The sequence below is a fragment of the Pygocentrus nattereri genome, chromosome 11 (assembly GCF_015220715.1).
Source record: "Pygocentrus nattereri isolate fPygNat1 chromosome 11, fPygNat1.pri, whole genome shotgun sequence".
NCBI classification, from domain to species: Eukaryota; Metazoa; Chordata; class Actinopteri; order Characiformes; family Serrasalmidae; genus Pygocentrus; species Pygocentrus nattereri.
Genome location: NC_051221.1, coordinates 11,375,921 through 11,400,893, shown reverse-complemented (window position 1 = coordinate 11,400,893; position 24,973 = coordinate 11,375,921). Strand labels below are relative to the sequence as shown.

Genomic DNA, 24,973 nt, shown 5'->3' with positions numbered 1-24,973 from the left:
TCGGAAATAAAGGTACTAAACTGTCACTGGGGCAGTTACTCTCTTGTCACTGTGGTGGTTTCATCAAGGGTACATCTCAGTACCTCTAGTCAGGGAACATAACTTTTTATTTTATTTTACTGTTCTGTTTTACTGCGATGGACTGGCGACCTGTCCAGGGTGTATCCTGCCTTCCGCCCGAAGACTGCTGGCATAGGCTCCAGCACTCTCTAAGCGGCTTAGAGAATGGATGGATGGATGGATGTTCTGTTTTAAAACACTCGGTTATGAAAATATTTCACCTGGAAAAATTGATTTAAGGTCCACAATCAGACCTTAAAACCACTGTGGTACTTTTAAGGAACATTTACACTGTTTGTACCTTGATGAACGATAAATGTACCTGCACAGAACCTTCAGTACTACCAGTGTAGACATTCTCATAGTGCAGCCAACCCAGTCACTTAATCACAGATTTATAGGTGTTCACACAAGTAGATTGGCTGGTAGCTTTTCTCACAAGCTGGTTTGCTGTGTGAAATCCAGTCTCATTCATTGTACGTTCTACAAGATCTCCAGGAGAAGCTCGGCACTGCTGTGTACTTCAGCTTGCGATGTGATATCCTCCTTTAAAAAATCCTTCACCTTTTTCCTGAGGCAGCCCCTCTGGCAAGCATCTCTCATTCTACAATCATTTCCTCATTACACAGCAACAAGGATTTAATCAGTAACGATGCTTTCCTTTCCTGCTGTTATCCCCCTTATTCCACCTCTGCCTTGATCCCCGCTCTTCAGAAAACCTTTTAACACACTCTCAGGTTGTGAGTTTCCTCTCTAAGCAACGATGCATTGAGACCAGGGCAGATTCGCCAATGCAGGAACGCTGCATCTGTTGCATGTAAAACGTTGCTGTGTTTGATGGGCGGATCCATCTTCATTAAGGTAGATAACGGTGGAGGAACCTGTGGCCCTCGCTGAGATACGGTTTGTTCCACAGACGCCCTCAGCTGATTCATTTCAAGCTCGTTCTCACCGCCTGAATTACAGATGACAGATCTGACGTCCAGCCGCTCGGCTCGCTGGGAAAACTGATGGAGTGCAAGTAAATAAGACTAATGAATTATTGAGCTTGTGAGTATTTATTTTGGCCATGTCGTGCTCCGCTGCAATGTCACACTGAAATACAGCTAAAACTACTGTTGAGAAGTCTTGAACAAGGTTGATGAATCATCCTGACAAGCTTTCTCTCTTCCATTAATTTTACTGACCATGGGTCATAATATCCTACAGAAAAATAGTCATTTTATTTATTATCCAAAACCAACAGTGAACCTACTTATTTTCTGAATTTGTACTTGTCATATTAATGATGGTAAAATTAGGAAAATTATGCTTTATTTGGCTTCTATTATGCCATAAAGCACTCAATGCCTCAAATCTCATGTCGAAGCTATTGTAAACAGTGTCTCAGGCACCAGAAGTGAGTTCATAACCATTCCATGTAATACGTTTCTGTGAGGGAGCTTTTAGAAGTGGACATCTGGTTCCTATCACCACCACTGTGAACAATACTGACTCACATGAAACCACTCTGAATGACATATTTGCAACAGTTGTTTAGAGCACTCCCATTAAGACTATGTTCCATTACAAGCTTCCTTGCTCTAATCCAATTTTTTGCTCAAATGTGACCTCTCTGACTCGACGGTTCACACTCATGTAGGTGATTCAAATCTGTCATCAGTGTGATGAACCAGCGACCTGAAATGACCCTCATGAGCTCTTCCTACTCAGTAACGCCACGTGAATGAATCACTGCATCATCAGCACAAACTAACGAGCAGAACGAGCTTCACTGAGAAGATCATTAACTCTGATCAGCTCTCAGCTTCATTATTAGAGCAAGATGAAGGAGAAAAAGGTGAGATGAGCTGTTTTTCCACCATTTACAGGCTTTAACTTCTGTTTGGGGCTGCTGCCATGGTAACGCTGAATGATGAAAAGAACATGAATTCCAATCCGAGTGTCACATTAAGGTTGCATGGCCATGATCTGAGTCACATTAGGGCCAAAAATCTCTGCCACTACAACCTGCTAATGTGACCATATTTCTGTTGGTTCCTGATGGTTTTGCATTGTGTTTTGGCATATTTAATGGGTTGATATTAGAGTGTATAGAATCCTAATAGTTTAACAAGTACTCAGTGGCTAATTCTAAATGCACCTGATGCTTTCCTAATAGGATCTAAAGGTGTTCATCAAGAATAAGAGGTTTCTGTGGGAAAACAAGCTAATTCCCATTAAATAGCAAAATCAATCACTCTTTAGTACTAATGATTTCTAATGGTCCTTTTTCAGCAGAGTCCAAATTTCACAGCCTACCCAATTTAACCAACATGTCTGCCTTCTACTGACATTTCTATTGGAACTGTGCAGTTTTGTGTATATATACATATATCGTTGCTTTCAGAACAAAATCTTATATCTTCTCTTTTGTCATTTTTCTGTTTTTGACATGATTTTAAAATGCCTGTTGTCCTTTACATTGTCTGTAAATTTCATGATGAATGGACCAAAAGAAATGACTCAAAATTATTTGGAAAAAAACAGTCTGGTCCCATTGGCTTACATTAAAAGTACAGTAGGTTTTTTCCTTCAACTGTAATGTTGTCTTTTTGGAGATATGAGGTTTTGTTCCAACAGCTGCAAAATCTAAACGTAAATCTCCCTTAATCCTTATTTTAGCAAAAATATTTAGCAAATAACATTAAAATATGGAAATATGGATATTTGCACGTATCATTGTCTGTTTAGTTGCATAGAACATTTTAACAACCCCATTCCCACCCCGTGATGAATGGCATAACAAGGTAAATACAAGGTGCAAGGAAAATTGCACTGATTCTGTCTTTGTATCTGTTTTTTGTCTATATAGCATATACAATTGCCAGCCTTTTTATGGTCAATGGCAATGTAAAAGGGAAAAAAATTAAAATACATCAACAAACTAAATTCCTAGGACTCTCTAAGACAGGGGTGTTTAATTTCGGTGCTGGTTCAGATCCAATACTCCTGGGTTTATTACTCAAGTGCCCCTTCGTTACATGGATCGGGTGTGTTTGTTTAGTGATGGAGCTAAACCCTGTAGGCGCTAGATTTCCAGGAGCAGGATTGAGCACCCCTTAATCCTTTTTTAGCAAGAACACTTCATAAATAACATTAAAATATGGAAATATGGATATTTGCACGTACATTAGATGAATCATTGCCCATTTAGATGTATGGAACATATTAACAGCCCCTTTCCACCCCTTGACTAACGGCATAACAGATACAAAGAAACTTGCACTGATTTTGTCCCTTTGTCTGTTAATCTGTTATGTTTATTTGTTTATATGTCTGTAGAGGAACTTACAGACTCAGATTTCTTTACCATGGTGGTGACGGGAACCGGGGGTCATAATGTCTACAGCACAAATATAGACATTTTGTTCACTGTCCAAAACCACCCATACAGATAGACCATTTAAAGGTTGGTATGGTATCAGAGTTATTATAAATAAGGCAAAATCACAGGAACATAGTGATAGACTGTGATATAGATTGAGTTTCTCTGTTTTAGTTTGAGTTTCTCACTTCAAAATGTTCAATTTTCCTGTTAAAATGACAAAAATGTTCTCCTGAAGGACGATGCCTTAGATTCTGAACTATTTTAACTGCTCACGTGCACATGTCTGAACTCATACATGCCTGGACACATTTTTCAGCTTTATGTTTGAAATATTTCCAGTATTGCTGCACTTAGATTTGCCCATTTCAATAAACGTTAGATCAGTGATGATTTGTGGGTAACACATCTGCTGGTTATGCAACCTTCCCTGTAGTTCCACATAACACTTTAAGTGAAAGAAAGAAACAAAACAACATTACCAGGCTTTTACAAGGCCAGACACCCAGACACTGGGCTTTATAGGAGGTTTATGATGGTGACATTAGTGCTCTTTACTTGTCAAAGTCCTCTCAAAGTCCTCTTATTGGACTGAAGGCTTATATGAATGTAATTTCTGGACTGGAAGCTCAGCTTCTGTATGAGATGATTGGTAGAGCTTGGAAAGCTGTGAGATTTTATGAGAAACTGCCCACATTGACATCATCTCAAACAATAATAAAAATAATCTGCTGTACAACCCCAATTCCAATAAAGATGGGACGTTGTGTAAAATAAATAAAAACAGAATACGATGATTTGCAAATCCTTTTCAACCTATATTCAACTGAACACACAACAAAGACGAGATATTTAATGTTCAAACGGATAAACTTTATTGTTTTTTGCAAATATTCACTAATTTTGAATTTGATGCCTGCAACACGTTCCAAAGAAGTTGGGACAGGGGCATGTTTACCACTGTGTTACATCACCTTTCCTTTTAACAACACTCAATAATAATCAACTTTTCCACTTTGCGTCAGTCCATCTCAGATGAGCTCGGGCCCAGAGAAGCCGGCGGTGTTTCTGGGTGGTGTTGATATATGGCTTTAGCTTTGCATGGCAGAGTTTTAACTTGCACTTGTAGATGGAGCGACGAACTGTGTTCACTGACAGTGGTTTTCTGAAGTGTTCCTGAGCCCATGTGGGAATATCCCTTACAGAATGATGTGGGTTTTTCACAAAGTGGTGAACCTCGCCCCATCCTTGCTTGTGAATGACTGAGCCTTTCAGTGATGCTCCCTTTATACCCAATCATGACACTCACCTGTTTCCAATGAACTTGTTCACCTGTGGAATGTTCCAAACAGGTGTTTTTTGAGCATTCCTCAACTTTCCCAGTCTTTTGTTGCCCCTGTCCCAACTTCTTTGGAACATGTTGCAGGCATCAAATTCAAAATGAGAGAATATTTGCAAAAAACAATAAAGTTTATGCGTTTGAACATTAAATATCTTGTCTTTGTAGTGAATTCAATTGAATATAGATTGAAAAGGATTTGCAAATCATTGTATTCTGTTTTTATTTATGTTTTACACAACGTCCCAACTTCACTGGAATTGGGGTTGTAAGTAGTGCTGTAGTGCTGAAGTCTGGTCTCGGTTTCGAAAATGTAAATTAAAGGTCTCAGTCTTGTTCCGGTCTCAACCTCATTTGGACTAGAATCTGTCCTATCACTGTCATAACATCGTTTGAACTCAGTTTTGTCTCTGTCTCGAGGTCATTTAGAATCTGTCTTGTCTCTGTTTATGATTAATTTACGACTCAGTCTTGTCTCTATGACTCATTTACGTCTCAGTCTTGTCTCTGTCTCAGATTCATTTTATGACATCATTTGGACTTGGTCTTGATTTTCAATAGATGTTCTTTGTTTGTTGATGTTTCTGGTTCCAAACATTCAAACATCCCCAGAGGACAGATCATGTTCTCCCCATATCCGTGTGGGAGGGACAAAGAAGAACCGCACCATCATTTACTACCAAAAGTTAAAGTGCAAAGTTTGGACTTGTTGTCAGAAGAAGACCTCCTTTTAGAGAATTAGCTAGAAAATGTCCATTGAGGGAAGAAAAGGTTGTGCTGTGTGGAAAAAGTGTTTTAAGGGAAAAAATGCCATGTATGTGCTGCTTCATGACTTCAGGGTTTCTAAAGAAGGGATGACACTCCATCTTCTGGTCAAATGGTGGAAATGCTTTCCACTGTCTTTTCTTCACAAAAGGGTCCATCATAGATTATACATCTCTCATACTGTACTGCAATGAGTTGAATGTGTTTGAGGTACTGTTTTTTTTTATCTCCATCTATTCAGATGAAAGAGGGACAGAGAGAGAGAGAGAGAGAGAGAGAGAGAGAAACAGATTTTAGATTCAAAATGAAAATTTTTTAATAAGCATAACAAACAAAGAGGAAAAGAAGTTCTTCTACCGTACTTTAGTTTACCATCCTTTATACATCTGGATCTTGTTCTTCTGGTGGAGTTTCAGAGTAATGTTGTATTCAGCGCTTCCTCTGTGTACCCCAGTATTGAGATGTTGATGATATCTTTTGTCATAGTAATGGTGCCAATTCCCGTCTTTACTGGCACCAAATCCAAATACATTCACCTGCAAGGAGAGAGAGAGAGAGAGAAAGAGAGAGAGGGAGAGAGAGAAAGAGTAGAACTAAGTCTTGACTCAGACTCGACTGTCCTGGCTAGGAGCAATATTGCAAAGTCTCAGTCTTGACTTGGACTCCACTGCTACAAATTATCTGGTTTGACTCAGACACCATTGCTACAAAGTCTCGGTCTTGACTCAGATTCTGATGCAACTTTGACTACAAAGTCTCTGGACTGACTCAGTCACCACTGCAACAGAGTCTCGGTTTTGACTCAGACTCCACTTCTAGAAAGTCTTGGTCTTGACTCAGATACTGATGCAATTTTGACTACAAAGTCTCTGGTCTGATTCAGACACCACTGCTACAAAGTCTCGGTTTTGACTAAGACTCCACTTCTAGAAAGTCTTGGTCTTGACTCAGACTCCACTACTAAGGCTTGGTCTTGATTCAGACTTCATTACTACTAATTCTCGGTCTTGACTCAGACTCCGCTACTACAAAGCCTCGGTCTTGACGCAGACTCCGCTACTACAAAGTCTCAGTCCTGACTACTACAAAGGTTTAGGACTTGGCTCTGACTTCACTACTATAAAGTCTTCATTCAGACCACTGTGTCTGCTGTGGCTTTACCTGGTCACAGATGTGCAGGGACAGTACAAGCATGATGAATCCAGTAGAAGGATATTTCCCCTGTTTCTGCAGCCAGACCTCATAGACATATCTCATAAACTCAGGGTGCAATATCATCACCTTCAACAGCAAACAGAGAGCACTTAAAGCAAGATTTACAAAGAAGATGAATCCTTTAAGGGATTCAGCCAAACAGCTATACAGAAATTGCTGATTTTTCTTTAGGCATGAAATAGAGTTAATAAGGACAACACTGGTCCTCACCTTGTCCATGTCTGCTTGTACTGTGCTTTTCACTCCTGTATATGTGCTAGAAAACAAAAAACCAACAGTGTAATTATATATTTAAATATGTCTTCTATGGATCAGAAGATGAATCTAAACATAAGAATCTGTTTAAATGTATAACCAGAAAGAATATTGATAACTTTTTCTCTAAAACTAGATTTCACTCCCTGTATTGCTGGTTTTCTATGTAAATATCTGGATGTCAAGAAAGTACTTCGCTGTTGTCAGAGGAAAACCTCGTTTCTCAATTTTTGACGTTTTTCAGGTTTTCACATAATTTCAAAATACCTGTTACCCTTTACGTTGTGTCATTTCATGATGAATGGACCAAAAGAAAAGACCCAAAATGACTTAGAAATATGACATTACATTAAAAGTAAAGTTTGTTTTTTCCTTCTCCTGTAAAGTCACCATTTTGGAGATTTGACACCAGCGATTTGTTATTTTACTTGCTGTCACAAGCCTCCGTGGTGTGGTGCTGAAGGTGGCGTTTGTTGCGGATTTTCTCAACATACACGATTTGCTTGAGATGACCCCAAAGATAAAAGTTGATTATAAAAAATAAATTAATTAATTAAATAAAATAAAATGGTGTCCTGTGACTTTTGACTCTGTATTTTGGAGTTGAACTCAAATCATTTGGAGGTACTAATGTTAGAAAATACAGTCATTTTCATAAACAATCCCACATGTTAGGAGCTCAAATGTAACTGGACAAACTAACAATTATTATTCATGCAAATCTTTTGCTGACCATGACTGCCTGAAATCTGGAAGCCTCTGTAATGCTACTTTTTAAGTCTTACCAAAAATATTATATTGTGCTGCCTTAAACTCCAACATACTGTGGCAGACAGCTAAAATGACAATGACTTTGTCAGCATCCAAATATTTATGGAGCTGAATGTACTATATGTGTATTTCTCTGGTCAGGTGTGTGCTCTCACCGCGTGATGTGTTTGGTGGTGAAGACACTGATAAGCCACTCAAGATCCAGAATTTTAAATGGTACCAGGACAAGGTGGGTGGAGTTGTCCATGTCCACAGCACTCTCAGGGTAGATAGCATGGTGAGTGGTCTTTGACCCAACGTCCTTCTCAAAGCCAGCAGTGGGGGCTTTGTTCATCCTGTAGAATAGAACAGTTTTTACATTGTCAGTGTTTCATGCTGATGCACAGTAGCCAACAACAGGGATAGGCACTCTGGGGCAATTTGAGCTTGTGATGTTTTATGGCATATTCAAGAACATTTTAAACAGCTAGAGCCTCTAATGGTACAGAATGAACACAGAGGGGCTGCAACAACTTGTACCACTATCTAAGATATTACTTCCTTGTAAATTTTGTGAATGTACCATTTCAGGGTGTAACAAGAGTCTTTCCATTTAAAATCTGTAAACAAGCATGTGCACGTATTCGTTCAAAACCAAAATAAGCAAACCATGTCATCTGTACACAATCACATGACAATGAAGAAACCATAAAAATAATATGGCCTTGTAATTCTAAGGTTTTGCAAGTCTAAAGTGATATCCCGATTGGACTGAGGTCCGGAGGTTGCCTTGGCCATTGTAGAACTTCTTTGCCTTAAAACGTTGCTTGCAGTATGATTTATGTCATTGTCCTTCTGCATTCTGAAGCGAGTTTTAAAGCATTCAGCTGAATCTAAGCATATAATATAGCCATATACAATTTAGCACTATTTCTGCGCCTTTTGTTAGCAGTTATGTCATCAATAAACCCAAAGGAACCAGTTCCAAACATGCTTGACAGATGAAATGTTATGCTTTAGATAATGAGTTCCTTCCCTTTTCCATATTCTTCTTTTCCCATCAGTCGGTTACAATTGATCTTTGTCTCATCTATCCATAAGATGTTGTTCCATTATTAAACAGGCTTTTAATTATTTATTATCTTTTTAAAACTCTAAACTGGTCTTCATATTTTTGAAGCTTATCACTGGTTTACAGCTGCCGCTATACCCTCATTCTTTACTAACACAGCCCACTGTCACATTCTGAAGGCAAGTGTTCAGTTTCACATAGGCCAAACACCAATTTCCAACACAAATATGTTCCTTCTCTAGAAATTTAAGATTTTTCTATATTATTTGTTAGCTACTGTGCCTCATCTAACAAATGCTACTATAGTTTGAATGATTTGTTGCCCATCGTAGCCTCCAAACCACACAAGGCTACTCACTCGATCAAACGCTATCAATGTTTCCATGAAATGTTGCATAAGTTTCTACCACTAACAAGAACATGTAACACCTCCATAATCTGATGTCACACACACACTCAAAACCCAACATCTACCAGAAAAAAATACCTTTAAAAGAAAAAGCAAGCTGCCTGCTGCCTTGGAGCTGCTTATGTTGCCAGGACTCCTCCACTGTCAGTCAACACACGAGTTTTATAGCTTTTAACTCCATTTGAATCATTGTTAAATTATGGATTCTGTTACAGATCTGTTATAGATGTCCAAAAGTAGACATCAGCTCGTCCAGTATTTATTCCAAAATCAAGCTCATTATTAGGAAATTTGATCTTTCTTGCTAATGTGTGTTGTGCTGGGTGCAGGGATGTAGTCTGGATGCAGTGGATCAGAAACAGCAGTGCTGCATCCACTACATCCACTCACTGTCCACTCTATTAGACACTCCTACCTCATCAGTCCCCCTTGTAGATGTAAAGTCAGAGACGACAGCTCATCTGCTGCACAGGTCATCCTCTGGTCCTTCATCAGTGGTCACAGGACTCTGCCCTCAGGACGCTGTTGGCTGGATATTTTTGGTTAGTGGGCTATTCTCAGTCCAGCAGTGACACCGAAGTCTTTAAAAACTTCAGCAGCACTGCTGTGTCTGATCCACTCATACCAGCACAACACACACCCCCACGTCAGTGTTACTGCAGTGCTGGGAAAGATCCATCACCCAAATAGTATCTGCTCTGTGAGGGTTCATGGGGGCCCTGACCACTGAGGAACAGGGTAAAAGGGGGCTAACAAAGTATCAGAGAAACAGATGGACTACAGTCTGTAACTGTAGAACTACAGAGTCCACCTATATAGTGAGTGGAGCTGATAAAATGGACAATGAGTGCAAGTTCTCAGTAAGTGTCAACATGCCACAATGTGGGAAGTGTGTCTCTGGACACACATGCTTCAATGTTCAGAGACACATTTGATTTATTTTTAGTCAGAAGGGCCTTTTATACATAGTTGTTTAAAGAAAGTATGCATGTTTGATAGTTTGCAAGATTTTAAAGAAGATTTAACGCTGATGAGCCAGGATGTTAAAAAGAAACAACAGGAAGTTCAAGCTGAGCAAGGTCTAGCTGGCAGGACATGTATAGATACAGTGGGTTGCAAAAGTATTCAGCCCCCTTGAACTTTTCAACCTTTTGCCACATTTCAGGCTTCAAACATAAAGATATGAAATTGTAATTTTTTGTGAAGAATCAACAACAAGTGGGACACAATTGTGAAGTGGAACGAAATTTATTGGATATTTTAAACTTTTTTTAGAAATAAAAAACTGAAAAGTGGGGCGTGCAATATTATTCGGCCCCTTTACTTTCAGTGCAGCAAACTCACTCCAGAAGTTCAGTGAGGATCTCTGAATGATCCAATGTTGACCTAAATGACTGATGATGATAAATAGAATCCACCTGTGTGTAATCAAGTCTCCGTATAAATGCACCTGCTCTGTGATAGTCTCAGAGTTCTGTTTAAAGCGCAGAGAGCATCATGAAGACCAAGGAACACACCAGGCAGGTCCGAGATACTGTTGTGGAGAGGTTTAAAGCCGGATTTGGATAGAAAAAGATTTCCCAAGCTTTAAACATCTCAAGGAGCACTGTGCAAGCGATCATATTGAAATGGAAGGAGCATCAGACCACTGCAAATCTACCAAGACCCGGCCGTCCCTCTAAACTTTCAGCTCAAACAAGGAGAAGACTGATCATAGATGCAGCCAAGAGGCCCATGATCACTCTGGATGAACTGCAGAGATCTACAGCTGAGGTGGGAGACTTTGTCCATAGGACAACGATCAGTGGTACACTGCACAAATCTGGGCTTTATGGAAGAGTGGCAAGAAAAAGCCATTTCTCAAAGATATCCATAAAAAGTCTCATTTAATGTTTGCCACAAGCCACCTGGGAGACACACCAAACATGTGGAAGAAGGTGCTCTGGTCAGATGAAACCAAAATCGAACTTATGTTTGGCGTAAAAGCAATACAGCTCATCACCCTGAACACACCATCCCCACTGTCAAACATGGTGGTGGCAGCATCATGGTTTGGGCCTGCTTTTCTTCAGCAGGGACAGGGAAGATGGTTAATATTGATGGGAAGATGGATGGAGCCAAATACAGGACCATTCTGGAAGAAAACCTGTTGGAGTCTGCAAAAGACCTGAGACTGGGACGGAGATTTATCTTCCAACAAGACAATGATCCAAAACATAAAGCAACATCTACAATGGAATGGTTCACAAATAAACGTATCCAGGTGTTAGAACGGCCAAGTCAAAGTCCAGACCTGAATCCAATCGAGAATCTGTGGAAAGAGCTGAAAACTGCTGTTCACAAACGCTCTCCATCCAACTTCACTGAGCTCGAGCTGTTTTGCAAGGAAGAATGGGCAAAAATTTCAGTCTCTCGATGTGCAAGACTGACAGAGACGTACCCCAAGCCACTTGCAGCTGTAATCACAGCAAAAGGTGGCGCTACAAAGTATTAAAGCAAGGGGGCTGAATAATATTGCACGCCCCACTTTTCAGTTTTTTATTTCTAAAAAAAGTTTAAAATATCCAACAAATTTCGTTCCACTTCACGATTGTGTCCCACTTGTTGTTGACTCTTCACAAAAAATGTCAATTTCATATCTTTATGTTTGAAGCCTGAAATGTGGCAAAAGGTTGAAAAGTTCAAGGGGGCTGAATACTTTTGCAACCCACTGTATATTTGAAGACTTAGTGGTTAGAACACACGGTTCAAACAGAAAGACATCAGATAATTATCTTTATGAAGTTGGTGTGCTTGTAGGAAAGCTTGCTGTGCAGAAAACAATTCTCCAAGACATTCCAGAGATCCTTTCCACTGAATAAGCGAAACCATGGACATCAAAGAACACTGGATGCCACCTAACCAACCTGAGCAATGACTTGACCTGCTTCTTGGCAGTAGGTAGTTGATATACTTTCAAATGGTTGAGTTTAACTGCAAACAGAACTTGGAAATCATGATTTTCTATTCACTGTTTTACAAGGAGATTCACTCGAAAGCGGCCTCAAATATTCTGCTGTAACTCCCGTTAGGATGAAGCAGTCTGAACCAACAATACATTACATGCCTTAATGTACGTGTAATCGATTGAATTACATGTGATGCATTGTTTCATTCAGATTGATTCGTCCTAGAGAGAGTTATTACAGAATATTCGGAGCCTCTTTTGAGTAAATCACCTTCTACTATTTCTTCATATCAGGCCTGGTAGTCATCATATATCATTTTAAAAATACTTCTAAAATAAAGGCATCACAGCACATCTGTAATGCTATTATTTGTTAATAACATGTACAAATGTGTAACACATGTAACAAAGTGTAAAATTCAGACACCACTTTTTTTTTGGATCATTCTTGCTGCTGAACGGAAGCTTCAGCATGTTGTTATGACTGAGCCAAGACACTTCCATAGAAACCTGCTTGCCTCCTTCTTGGGGCCCTCAACTGTTTTGACAGGAAATTCATAAACTAGATGTGGCCAGAGGATTCACGGAAGGATGTATGCTGGTATTTCCAGGCCTTGAAGGTCCATGGAAAACATGACTTGCGCACTGCCGATAACCAGGCTTCCAGCTCCTGCTCGGTTTCCCAAATGCTATATCTCTCAAGCTGTGGTTGAACACTTTGACCAGGCTTTTCACTGGTTTTCCCCATAATAGATGGGGACTGGGTACTGCCAAGGGTGAAGTGGAGCTTGCTAGTGCTCTTTCCTCTCCTCAAAACCAGAGATCTAGACTTTATTGGTTAAAAGGTCATGTGGGTCTACATGATCAGCTCCTTCAGGCTCTTTTATTACTTAGACATAGATGGATGGATGGATGGATAGATAGATAGATAGATAGATAGATAGATAGATAGATAGATAGATAGATAGATAGATAGATAGATAGATAGATAGATAGATAATCAGTCTTTGTCAGTACCTTATAACAAAGTCATGGGCATCTATTAGAGGGCCATAATGAGATCCTTCCAGATTTCCAGAGTTTCCCACCACAGCACAGGTTCTGCAGCGGTGAGGACCAGCGTCAGAGTAGTGTTCTTCATCAGGGAACAGCGAGAACAGAGTCTCCACAACTGCACTGTAGTTCTTCTCACTTGACCCACCTTGAAGCTGCTGCATAGGCATAAAACAGTAAGCCAATCTTGATTCTTCAAGTAAATCAAATAAAGTATTATGGATGTTTTTTTTTACATTGGTCTTTTTTGAATACATTAATTAATTCACATAAATTCAAAGACATACATTGAAAGATATTTGAGGTAGGAAATAATTTGAATACATTATTACTCTTACTTAATTCATCTTATTGCAAACATTTTAAGATTTTTCAGGATTAAAGGTGTCTGCTTTTTATTTTTGTCATTCTTGCAAAAAAGCATAACTGTATGTTAGTGTTCCTTTAACAAATAACGAGGTACATACTGTTCTTGTTTCAAAACAGCTACTAATATTATGTGAAATAAGTCTTATTGGTACGTTTAGATTTCAATTCTTGAGTTTTGAATCTGATTGGCGGCATCATTTTCAGCCAATTCTGAAGTATAATGTCAAGAAAAAGAAGGCTATTGCTAGATCAGCAGGCAGAGATACACAGACAGTCCTGTCATCTGAGGTCACTCATGACGTTAGTCACTATTTGGGCGGTGGATCATTCTCAGCACTGCAGTAACACTGATGTGGTGTTGGTGTGTTAGTGTGTGTTGCGCTGGTCTGAGTGGATCAGACACAGCAGTGCTGCTGGAGTTCTTAAACGCCTCAGTGTCGCTGCTTGACTGAGAATAGTCCACCAACCAATAATATCCAGCCAACAGTGTCCTGTGACCACTGTTGAAGGACTAGAGGATTACCAACACAAACAGTGCAGCAGCAGATGAGCCATTGTCTCTGACTTTACATCTACAAGGTAGTCTAACAAAGCAGGAGTGTCTAATAGAGTGGACAGTGAGCGGACTACAGTCTGTAATTGTAGAAGTACAATGTGCACCTATACAGTAAATAGAGCTAATAAAATGGACAGTGAGTGCAGAAACAAGGAGGTAGTATGTTATGCCTTATGGTTTTTCATGCAGGTAATACATGGAGCTGAAATCAATTGGCCTCGCTCTCTGTGGGGGGGTAGGATGGCCCCATAGTGTAGTGTAGTGAAGTGTAGTGCAGTGAAGTATTGTGTAGTGTAGTGCAACGTAGTGTAGTGCAATATTGTGTTGTGTAGTGTAGTGAAGTGTCGTATAGTGTAGTGCAGTTTTGTGTAGTGCAGTGTAGTGTTGTGCTGTGTTGTGTAGTGAAGTGCAGTTTAGTATAGTGTAGTGTAGTGCAATGTAGTGTAATGTAGTGTTGTGCAATTTTGTGTAGTGTACTGCAGTGCAGTTTTGTGTAGTGTAGTGTAGTGTTGTGTTGTGTTGTGTCCTGAATGTCACTACACAACGTGTGTTAGTGATGATACATTTTGGCATTCTTGTGATTGAATTAGGTGTTACATCACCTGCATAATACCTTATAATGCATGAAGTAAGCTTGCATAATTGCTTATGAGCAGTTATAGTTACTTCAATAGCACTTTATTAAAATGAGTACATGACTGGATGGTGTCAGGTGTTATAACTCATTATAAATTGTTGACAAAAACATGGTAAACATCATGTTCTGTGCCACTATAACACACTATAACAAGCTCCTGATATATCTCTGCAGACACAGTGTACATCCAGGTAAAAATGTATTGGGAGAAGTTTCTGTATGGAGTGGGATGTTTTTAGTATCACTGTGTCATCCTTTTAGTGTGAATGCAGTGTGAATTTAATAGGGACAGTGATGCTTTTTTTTGATCCCACAACCCTCCGCATTTAACCCATCCGTGAAGTGAAACACCACATACACACTAGTGAACACACACACTAGGGGGCAGTGAGCGCACTTGCCCGGAGCGGTGGGCAGCCCTATCCACGGCACCCGGGGAGCAGTAGGGGGTTAGGGGTCTTGTTCAAGGACACCTCAGTCATGGACTGTCGGCCCTGGGGATCGAACCAGCAACCTTCCGGTCACAGGGCCAGATCCCTAACCTCCAGCCCATGACTGCCCCCTTTCATAGAGTTTGTTCATTATTTGCTAACTAGAAGCTGTAATGCTAGGCTAGCTGGCTACAGGTGTTAGACTGTTAGCAGTTAGCATCCAAAGATAAATTGTTAGTAGCAGAGGGAGGTGCTTTACATTAGCCAGTAGATTAAAAAAAAGTTACCAACAGCTGCCTTGTTTAGGAACATAGTGAATGTTAGCAGTGGCCTTATGCTAGGATCGCTAATGCTAAACCTTAAACAGGTCCTGCATTGGCAGACGAAAAAGAGCAATATGTGCACATCTGATACTCAGTGTGTAAGACAGACGCCTTGATGGCATAAAGCTGTTTCTCTCAAAATGTTGAAAACAGGATTTGAGACACAGTTTGTTTATTCTCACAATAAAGTGTACTATTAAACACTCAAATGATCAAGTTTTATCAATTAGATTTACAACCCCATTTCCAAAAAAGTTGCGATGTGTAACGATAGGCAGCGAGGAACCAGATGCATGTGCTGAGGTAAGCAACTTTTATTGTGGGCATATCCAGGGTCATAGTCTAGACAGTCCAGGTTCAAACATCCAACACAGAGAGCAGGAGGGACAGACACGATGAAATGAACACTGAATCAAACACCAAACACCACAAGAATACAATACATCCAACATTCAGACAATTCAAACAAAGAGCAGTAACCAGACAGGGGAAAACACAGGGCTTAAATACATAAGGGTAAACAAAGGACAGGTGGAAACACAGGTGGAGACAATCAGGGGCGGAGTTACCTAAACAAGGGGAAGGACTAGGAAACCAAAACAAACACACATGGATGAAAAAGTAAACAAAAAGCACATTGTCAGGACTGGGAGGGGCCAATTGTGACAGGATGCTGGTGAAAAATGTAAATAAAAACAAAATGCAAACCCTATATTTAATTGTAAATAGTACAAAGACAACATATCAAATGTTGAAACTGAGAAATTTGTTTTTTGAAAAATACATGCCGATTTTGAATTTGATGACAAAAACATATTTTCAAGAAAGTTGGGATGGGGGCCTGTTTCCCACTGTGTTTCATCACTTCTAACAACAATCTGTTGTACAGTCACTGCTGTAGTTTTGAAAGTGAAATGTTTTCCTGTTCTTGTTTTATAGAAGATTTCAGCTTTTCAACAGTTTGTCTCCTTTGTCATATTTTTCATTTTATAATATGCCAGATGTTTTTAGTGGAGACAGGCCTGGATTGCAGAAAGGTCAGTTTAGCACCCAGACTCTTTCAATACGGAACAATGCTGTTGTAATACATGCAGATTGTGGTTTTACCTTGTCTTCCTGAAATAATCAAGGCCTTCCCTGAAAAAGACGTCGTCTGGATGGCAGCATATGTTGCCAAAGCCTGTATATATCATTCAGCATTAATGTTGCTTTCACAGCAGTGCCAGTCACTCATGCCATGTGCACTAATGCTCCTCTAAACCATCATGAATACTAGCTTTTGAACTGTGCACTGATAACAAGCTGAGTTATCTTTAGCCTGGATGACATGGTAAAAGAATTTCAAATCTTGGCTTGTTGGCTCCAACATTTCTGGATCCTGTTTACATATATGGTTTCTTCTTTGAGTTAAAACGTTTTAATTAGCATTTGTGGATGCAGCGACAAATTGTTTTCACAGACAGTAGTTTTCAGAAGTGTTTCTGAGAACTATGCAGTGATGTCCACTACAGAATCATGTCTGCCTGAGGGCCCAAACATCGCGGCCAGCAAATACTGGTTTTTGGCCTTGTCCCTTCTTTATAGAGATTTCTCCAGATTCTTTGAATCCTTTTAATGATATTATGTACTGTAGAAGATGAAAAGAAAAAGTTCTTTGCTATTTTACATTGAGAAATGTTATTCTTGGATTGTTGCACTATTTGATCGTGCAGTCTTTCACGTTACCCAACTTTACCAGCCTTTTGTTTCTCCTTGTCCCAACTTTTTTGGAACGTGTTGTTGGCATCAAATTCAAAATGAGCATATAGTTTTCAAAAAACAATAACATCTCTCACTTTTATCATTTGATATGTTGTCTTCAAAGCATGTTCAATGAAATATAGGGTTTAAATAATTTGCATCATTGCAATATGTTTTTATTTACATTTTTCATAGTGTCCCAACTTTTTTTGGAAATGGCATTGTACTGTTAATTATCCCACTTCACTTGAAGGCTGTAAAAAGCACTTCAAAAGCTATTATTATTAAGTTATTATGTACTGAGGTGAAAATTCTTGGACATTTAAAAAAACCTCATTTCACTTAAAGCCTGTATCTTAAAAGTCTTATAGTGCCTTATAACATAAGTGTCTTAGGCATAGTTTAGGAAATAGGCAGATATTATTATTCTTAGGGAATGTGACTTCATAAAGTTACATACTATTGCTTTACAAAGTGTTATGGAACTATACAAGTAAGTAATTATATAAACTTTTGCCTGGTACTATAGGGTGTAATGTATGCCTTATAACACTTTTATAACAGTTTTTGTTCTTTACTGTGAGCTGTGAAGATGGTCAGACTAATAACACACAATGACAAATGAAGCATGTGATCAAATCCACAGTGTAGTGTCTAAAAATCTCTGGTGAAAGATTTGACTAAAACACAGTGAGGTGTGAACACATGTCCACAATAACAAATAATACGTAAAAGCTTTTGATTCTTCAGACCAGCCACAATAAAGACAAAGGTATTTTTGGCTACAAACTACAGACGCAATCTAGCAACCGTACAAGAGTGATGGACAAATAGAAAAAAAAAGTGGAGAAATCTGTAAATAAAGAACGACAAGTATTTGAACAGTGTATAGAATAATAAACAGGTGTAATGGTGATTTTGTTTGTTAGATGGTTACATATCCAGTCATACAGAAGTTTGAGCACCCGTGGTCCAATGGCATATTTTTTGTTGATTCTCTACATGTAGATAAGTTAACACACACACACATATATATATATATATATATATATATATATATATATATATATATATATGTGTGTGTGTGTGTGTGTGTGTGTGTGTGTGTGTGTGTATGTATATTGCTGGAAAAAAACCTTGTAAATCAATTTTTGTCATTTTTTCAGTTTTTGAAATAGTACATTTCCTGGAAATTCATCACTTGAGATACGAGGTTTTGTTCCGACATATACATATATACTAACTGACAAAGATATATATAATCTACTGGACAGAGGTCTAATTTTTCTTACAGAAATTGTAGATTTTAGAGACTTTAAAATCCAAAGCACTCTTGTTGCTTAGACCTTTAACAGACATAATGCACACAGTTTATCTGCTAAGATGTGCTACGGACAAATATGCAGTGATGCAGAGAAACAGGCAGGACACTGGATCTCAAACCATCGTCAATTTTACCTTACCAGCCGTTTTCAAAGCTAAACAAGAACAACTATCAGGTCAATGTTGATGTTCTTTCCCTTACCTCCCACCATTTCTGGGTGTTTGGACTGAACTCGCTGTTCTGTCTTGACAGAAGTTTTGGCACCAGGTTCTTATAACGCTCTAAGAACCAGGGATCCTCTTTACTTCCTGCCATACAATGGATACAGGCACACATCTCTTCTGAATCAAGATTAAGTTTGATCTGAACCAGGCAGATGATTATTATTCCCACAAACAACCATTTTGTCTGAACAACCATTTGAGCATTGCCCTCGCTTCATTGAAGAGTGACCAAGGCCTTGCTGAAGGGCGTCACAGAAAAGCGTGGGGGTGGAGTACATCCTGTTTCAACCACAACTTTACTTTCACACATCAGTTTTGTTCATGGTGCTGCTCATTATCAGCTGGGAACCCAAGTTTTAGTTCCTCAATGAAGCAGAGAAACTCTCTGTTCTCCTTTAAGTTTTCACATGGAGAGCATGCTGCACAAAAAAAAGATGTGAGAATATTCTGCTTTTTTCTATTCCTGTTCCAACATAATGTGATGCTGATAATATGCACAGACTACTCTAGGCTAAGACTCTACTTGTTTAATGAAGCCTTTGGTAATTGTAATTTGTTTTCCTTGCTAGATAAAAAGGTGCACATCTGGGATTCATGGACATGGAGTATTATGTTTAAGTGGGAGTGCTGGTGTTGTCATCTCGCTGCTCTCACTCACTCACTCAGGTTTGTTGACAGTGTAGTGGAGGGACCCTGACATTTCAGGGAGCCTCATGTCACTGTTACCTTTCTGTCTCTCCCTTTTGGTTAGGCTGTAATAGATAGACCTGACAGAGTTTCTGCTGTTGCTTATTCTGCCTTGCATCGGGGGCCCACTGCTCGTCAGCGTTGTGGACTGTATTGACCACTATGGAGCTTCTCACTATACAATGCTGTGCCAAGCTCACCTGCATGAACTGACCCTCCTGCTGCTGCTGCATCAACTCAAACTATATTCATATAAATATTAACCACTGTTATTCCCTGTTTTGTATTCTAATATTTTATACTAACGCTGTTTGCTATCCGGTGTTGGCCAGAGGAGGGGGGGTTCCCCTTTTGAGTCTTGATTCCTTGGTTCATGATTTCTTCCTCCTGCTCTTGCACTATATACATAAACTTTGACTTGACTTTCAGAATGTGTTGTGTTCAAAAAGTCATAATTTAGTTTATATTCTTGCATTGCAAAAATCATTCTTGAGTAAAAATAATAAAGTATTAAAGTCATTACTTAAATGAATGGCTTTGGGCAGTGTATAATAGTTTGTGTTTCCTTCTAACTGAACTTAACGGAATGTATGGGTGTGTTTGTGTTAAAAAGGTAGGAAAAGGCCTGATTATTAGGCCTTGAGCCCTGAGAAAGACATAACATCCTCTCAGCTTTCACTGTATCATTGATTTAATCTGTGTGACTGTGTTGTCTTTGACTCTGTAAGCCTCTGTGAGTCAGACCTTCTTCTAATCTAGTTACACTCAAAGTGAAATTATGAGTTGTCACCAATTCACTTTCTGACTGTTTAGTTCATTTCCAGGCCACGGTGAAGGAGCTGATGTTATAACACAACACTATCACAGGTATTGTGCTTATTGCTGTTCTTGATATTCATTTATAATCTTATTTTTTCTAACTAATCCTAAGGACAGGTCTGTAGAGGGTTAAAATGATAAATGTAACTTCTCAAGAATGAAGCAGTTAGGAAAGTAGAGAATGAAAGTATAGTTGTGAAGTGATTTTAAAAAATAATTAAAAAGAAATTGAGAGAAAATGAAAATATTTCTGTTAATCATCTTTATCTGCTTAGTCCAGATAGGGTCACACCAGCAGTTGGGAGAGCAGAGAATCCCAGACCACCCTGTCCCCTGCAACTTCCTCCATTTCGGGGGACCCTGAGCAGCTCCAGGTCCAACTTATACACACACACATATATATATATATATATATATATATATATATATATATATATATATATATATATATACACATATATATATATATATATATATATATACATATATATATATATATATATATACATATAATAGATGTAATCCCTCCAGCAGGTCCTACGATAACCTCGGTCTCACCCCAGTAGGCAGCCAGGTGGCCTGAACCCCCTCAACTGGCTCCTCTCAATATGGATGAGTGGCAGCGCTACTCTGATGTTGGGGATAATAATAATAATAATAATAATAATAATAATAATAACAACAACAACAATAAGAAGAAGAAGAACAACAACAACAAGTCTACATTTTGCTGTTTTAAAGTAAGTAAGAGCTTGATGGAGAAGGTGCTGTAGATGGTTCTACAGGTGCTGGTCATAAAATTACAATATCATGAAAAAGTAGATTTATTTCAGTAATTCCATTCAAAAAGTGAAACTTGTATATTATATGCATTCATTACACACAGACTGATATATTTCAAGTGTTTATTTCTTTTAATTTGATGATTATAACTGACAACTAATGAAAACCCCAAATTCAGTATCTCAGAAAATTAGAATATTGTGAAAAGGTTCAATATTGAAGACACCTGGTGCGACACTCTAGCCAGCTAATTAACTCAAAACACCTGCAAAGGCCTTTAAATGGTCTCTCAGTCTAGTTCTGTAGTCTACACAATCATGGGGAAGACTGCTGACTTGACAGTTGTCCAAAAGACGACCATTGACACCTTACACAAGCAGGGCAAGACACAAAAGGTCATTGCTAAAGAGGCTGGCTGTTCACACAGCTCTGTGTCCAAGCACATTAATAGAGAAGCGAAGGGAAGGAAAAGATGTGGTAGAAAAAAGTATACAAGCCATTGGGGATAACCGCACCCTGGAGAGGATTGTGAAACAAAACCCATTCAAAAATGTGGGGGAGATTCACAAAGACTGGACTGCAGCTAGAGTCAGTGCTTCAAGAACCACCATGCACAGATGTATGCAAGACATGGGTTTCAGCTGTTGTATTCCTTGTGTCAAGCCACTCTTGAACAAGAGACAGCGTTAGAAGCGTTTCACCAGGGCTAAAGACAAAAAGGACTGGACTGCTGCTGAGCGGTCCAAAGTTATGTTCTCCGATGAAAGTAAATTTTGCATTTCCATTGGAAATCAAGGTCCAAGAGTCTGGAGGAAGAGAGGAGAGACACAGAATCCACATTGCTTGAGATCCAGTGTAAAGCTTCCACAGTCAGTGATGGTTTGGGGTGCCATGTCATCTGCTGGTGTTGGTCCACTGTGTTTTCTGAGGTCCAAGGTCCAACGCAGCCATCTACCAGGAGGTTTTAGAGCACTTCATGCTTCCTGCTGCTTACCAACTTTATGGAGATGCACATTTCATTTTCCAACAGGACTTGGCACCTGCACACAGTACCAAAGCTACCAGTACCTGGTTTAAGGACCATGGTATCCCTGTTCTTAATTGGCCTGCAAACTCACCTGACCTTAACCCCATAGAAAATCTCTGGGGTATTGTGAAGAGGAGGATGCGATACGCCAGACCCAACAATGCAGAAGAGCTGAAGGCCACTATCAGAGCAACCTGGGCTCTCATAACACCTGAGCAGTGCCACAGACTGATCGACTCCATGCCACGCCACATTGCTGCAGTAATTCAGGCAAAAGGAGCCCCAACTAAGTATTGAGTGCTGTACATGCTCATACTTTTCATGTTCATACTTTTCAGTTGGCCAGCATTTCTAAAAATCCTTTTTTTTTTATTGGTCTTAAGTAATATTAAAATTTTCTGAGATAGTGAATTCAGGGTTTTCATTCGTTGTCAGTTATAATAATCAAATTAAAAGAAATAAACACTTGAAATATATCAGTCTTTGTGTAATGACTGCGTATAATATACAAGTTTCACTTTTTGAACGGAATTACTGAAATAAATCTACTTTTTCATGATATTCTAATTTTATGACCAGCACCTGTATATAGAACCATTATGTTCACTAAACAACCTTTAAGAACCATTGTTTTTCAGAGTGTACAAAATCCAATGTGTAGATTATTGAGATCAGTTTGTTCAGCTGATTTCTTGCTGGTATCCACTGGTGTATAACTGTAAGGTAAATCAAAGCATTTCCAGTGAGGCCCTACTCTGGGGAGTCCTACCCAAAGGATTTTACACTGCTTTGATAGCACAGATTCACAGACATAGAAACTAAAGGTCTTGCCAGCTGTTGAAATTAATTGTCTTCTATCTTTCATTGACATCTCTATAATGAGCCAGTGTGTCAGCTAAACACTCTGTCCCATCTATTCAGTTTTATGCAGCTTTTTTATCCCAAACTTGTTCAGCTCATTATTAACAGACTATAAAAGTGAGGCCGCTAGTGTGTTATGAGGAGCTCTTCATCTGGAAAACTGAATTGGAATTGGAGCGCGTCCCTGCGAGCAACTGAGAGCATGTCACTGTGAGCGAATGAGAGCGTGTCACTGTGGCAACATTTTGCTCCTAAATCAACCAAAAGCGGTAAGTACCTGAAATATCATGGCTTCTGCTGGTTGTTTTCTCTGCTCAGAGTCTGACAGTTTTAGTTTAACCCCCTTTTCCAATTAGCTACACCTTTAGGAGTGCCAGCGGTTACAGTTAGCTGTTTATCGGGAGCCAGAGCGCCGGACATTAGTGGCAGCCTTAGACTGTTAGCTAATAAGAGATATTCGAGGATAGTCATTCATATAGGGGCCAATGATATTCATCTGCGGCAGTCTGAGATAACTAAGGGTAATATTAGAGAGGTAATTAAACAGGCCCAGATGATGTCTGATGCTGTAATTTGCTCTGGCCCCATCCCAGTGTGGTGCGGCGCTGAAGCCTACAGCAAGCTTTCAGAGTTAAACTGCTGGATGTCCAAGTGGTGTTCTGAAAATCAAGTGGGCTTTATAGACAATTGGTTAAATTTTGAGGGCAAGCCTGGTCTCATAAATAGGGATGGTGTCCACCCCACGCAGGAGGGTGCTGCTTTACTTTCTTGCGGAATAGCTCATAATCTTTTAGTTAGGTTCAACTTTATTTAGACTGTGTCTTTGCCCCAAATTAAGACTAAATTTAATCATAGAAAAAAATCAACCAACCTGTTTAAACAACCTAATCAATATATATCTGTATTCAGATGATAGCACTAAGACCTTCAATCTAAAGTTTGGACTACTTAATATAAGATCACTAAACTCTAAAGCAGTCATTGTAAATGAAATTATAAGTGATCATAAATTTGACGTTTTCTGTCTCACTGAAACATCAGACCAGATGAATATTCAGCTTTAAATATAGCCTGTCAGCTATAATTATGCACATAGGCCAAGATTATCAGGCAAGGGAGGTGGAGTATGTGCAATCTACCAAAATACTCTAGATATCAGTCAGAAACAATGTGACACCTTCACTTCCTTTGAAAGAACACATTTTCATTATTTAACATTTACAGACCACCAGGGCCCTACTCTGAATTTTAAAAGAATTTAGTGGCTTCGCTGCAAACCTGGCTGTGTGCAATGACAAAGTAATAATTGTAGGAGATTTTAATATCCGCTTTGAGAAGGAAGATGACCCACTAAAAAAGGCATTTACTTCAATTCTAGACCCAAACTGCAACAGGGCCTACACACTACTGTAGCATCACTTCAGATTTAGTTTTGACACTAGGTCTTAACATAGACAAGCTTAATATCCTACCGCAAACCTCAGCAATCCCCGACCATTATCTTATTTCATATGAGCTACGCCTTAGCCATAATATATGTACATCCCCCGCTATTCTACAAAGCGCTCAATAAAACCTTTTATCACTTTTATCAACCCCAGTCTCCACTCCATCAGAGCAAATGGAGTAAGATTTACCAAGCGATTATTTAGAAAATACCTTTCGATCCACCATAAAACAAAACACAGTTGAAGAAGAAAGGCTGGAAACTTTTTACCCACTCCCACAGCTAGAACTAGAGAAGATGATCTCCTCTGCAAATTGCACAACCTGTACACTCAATGCAATTCCTTCAAAATTACTCAAAGAATTACTGCATTATTATTATATAAGTTATTATAAACCCTCTTTTAAATATAGTAAACTCGTCCCTTAGCCTGGGCCATGTACCCAAAGCTTTAAAACTAGCAGTTATCAAACCTCTGATCAATAAACCAAATCTTAATCTTAGCATATTGTC

General features: G+C 39.1%; 1 protein-coding gene across 2 annotated transcripts; it reads right to left on the bottom strand.

Annotated features, from left to right (window-relative positions):
• Positions 1–4,995: 4,995 nt before the first annotated feature.
• LOC108435834 (CMP-N-acetylneuraminate-beta-galactosamide-alpha-2,3-sialyltransferase 1-like) lies at positions 4,996–19,044 on the bottom strand. 2 transcript variants are annotated; one of them, XM_017711943.2, is made up of 7 exons: positions 18,814–19,044; positions 13,197–13,390; positions 7,928–8,107; positions 6,957–7,002; positions 6,693–6,812; positions 5,889–6,067; positions 4,996–5,764 (listed from the first exon to the last, which is right to left on the bottom strand). In XM_017711943.2, exons 1-6 carry the CDS (start codon positions 19,030–19,032, stop codon positions 5,900–5,902), a joined length of 927 nt encoding a protein of 308 aa, XP_017567432.1. In that variant the 5' UTR covers positions 19,033–19,044; the 3' UTR covers positions 4,996–5,764; positions 5,889–5,899. The 2 variants fall into 2 exon arrangements, with proteins under 2 accessions (XP_017567432.1, XP_017567431.1); XM_017711942.2 differs by having other exon boundaries at positions 5,894–6,067.
• Between the last annotated feature and the right edge of the window lie 5,929 nt (positions 19,045–24,973).

Coding starts and splice junctions, on each gene's coding strand:
- LOC108435834 (XM_017711943.2), bottom strand. CDS start 19,032: ATGGTTGTTCAGACAAAATGGTTGTTTGTGGGAATAATAATCATCTGC. Junction 8,108..13,196: donor GCCCATGACTTTGTTATAAG/GTACTGACAAAG, acceptor TCTATTCTACAG/GATGAACAAAGCCCCCACTG. Junction 6,813..6,956: donor TACAAGCAGACATGGACAAG/GTGAGGACCAGT, acceptor TTGCTGTTGAAG/GTGATGATATTGCACCCTGA.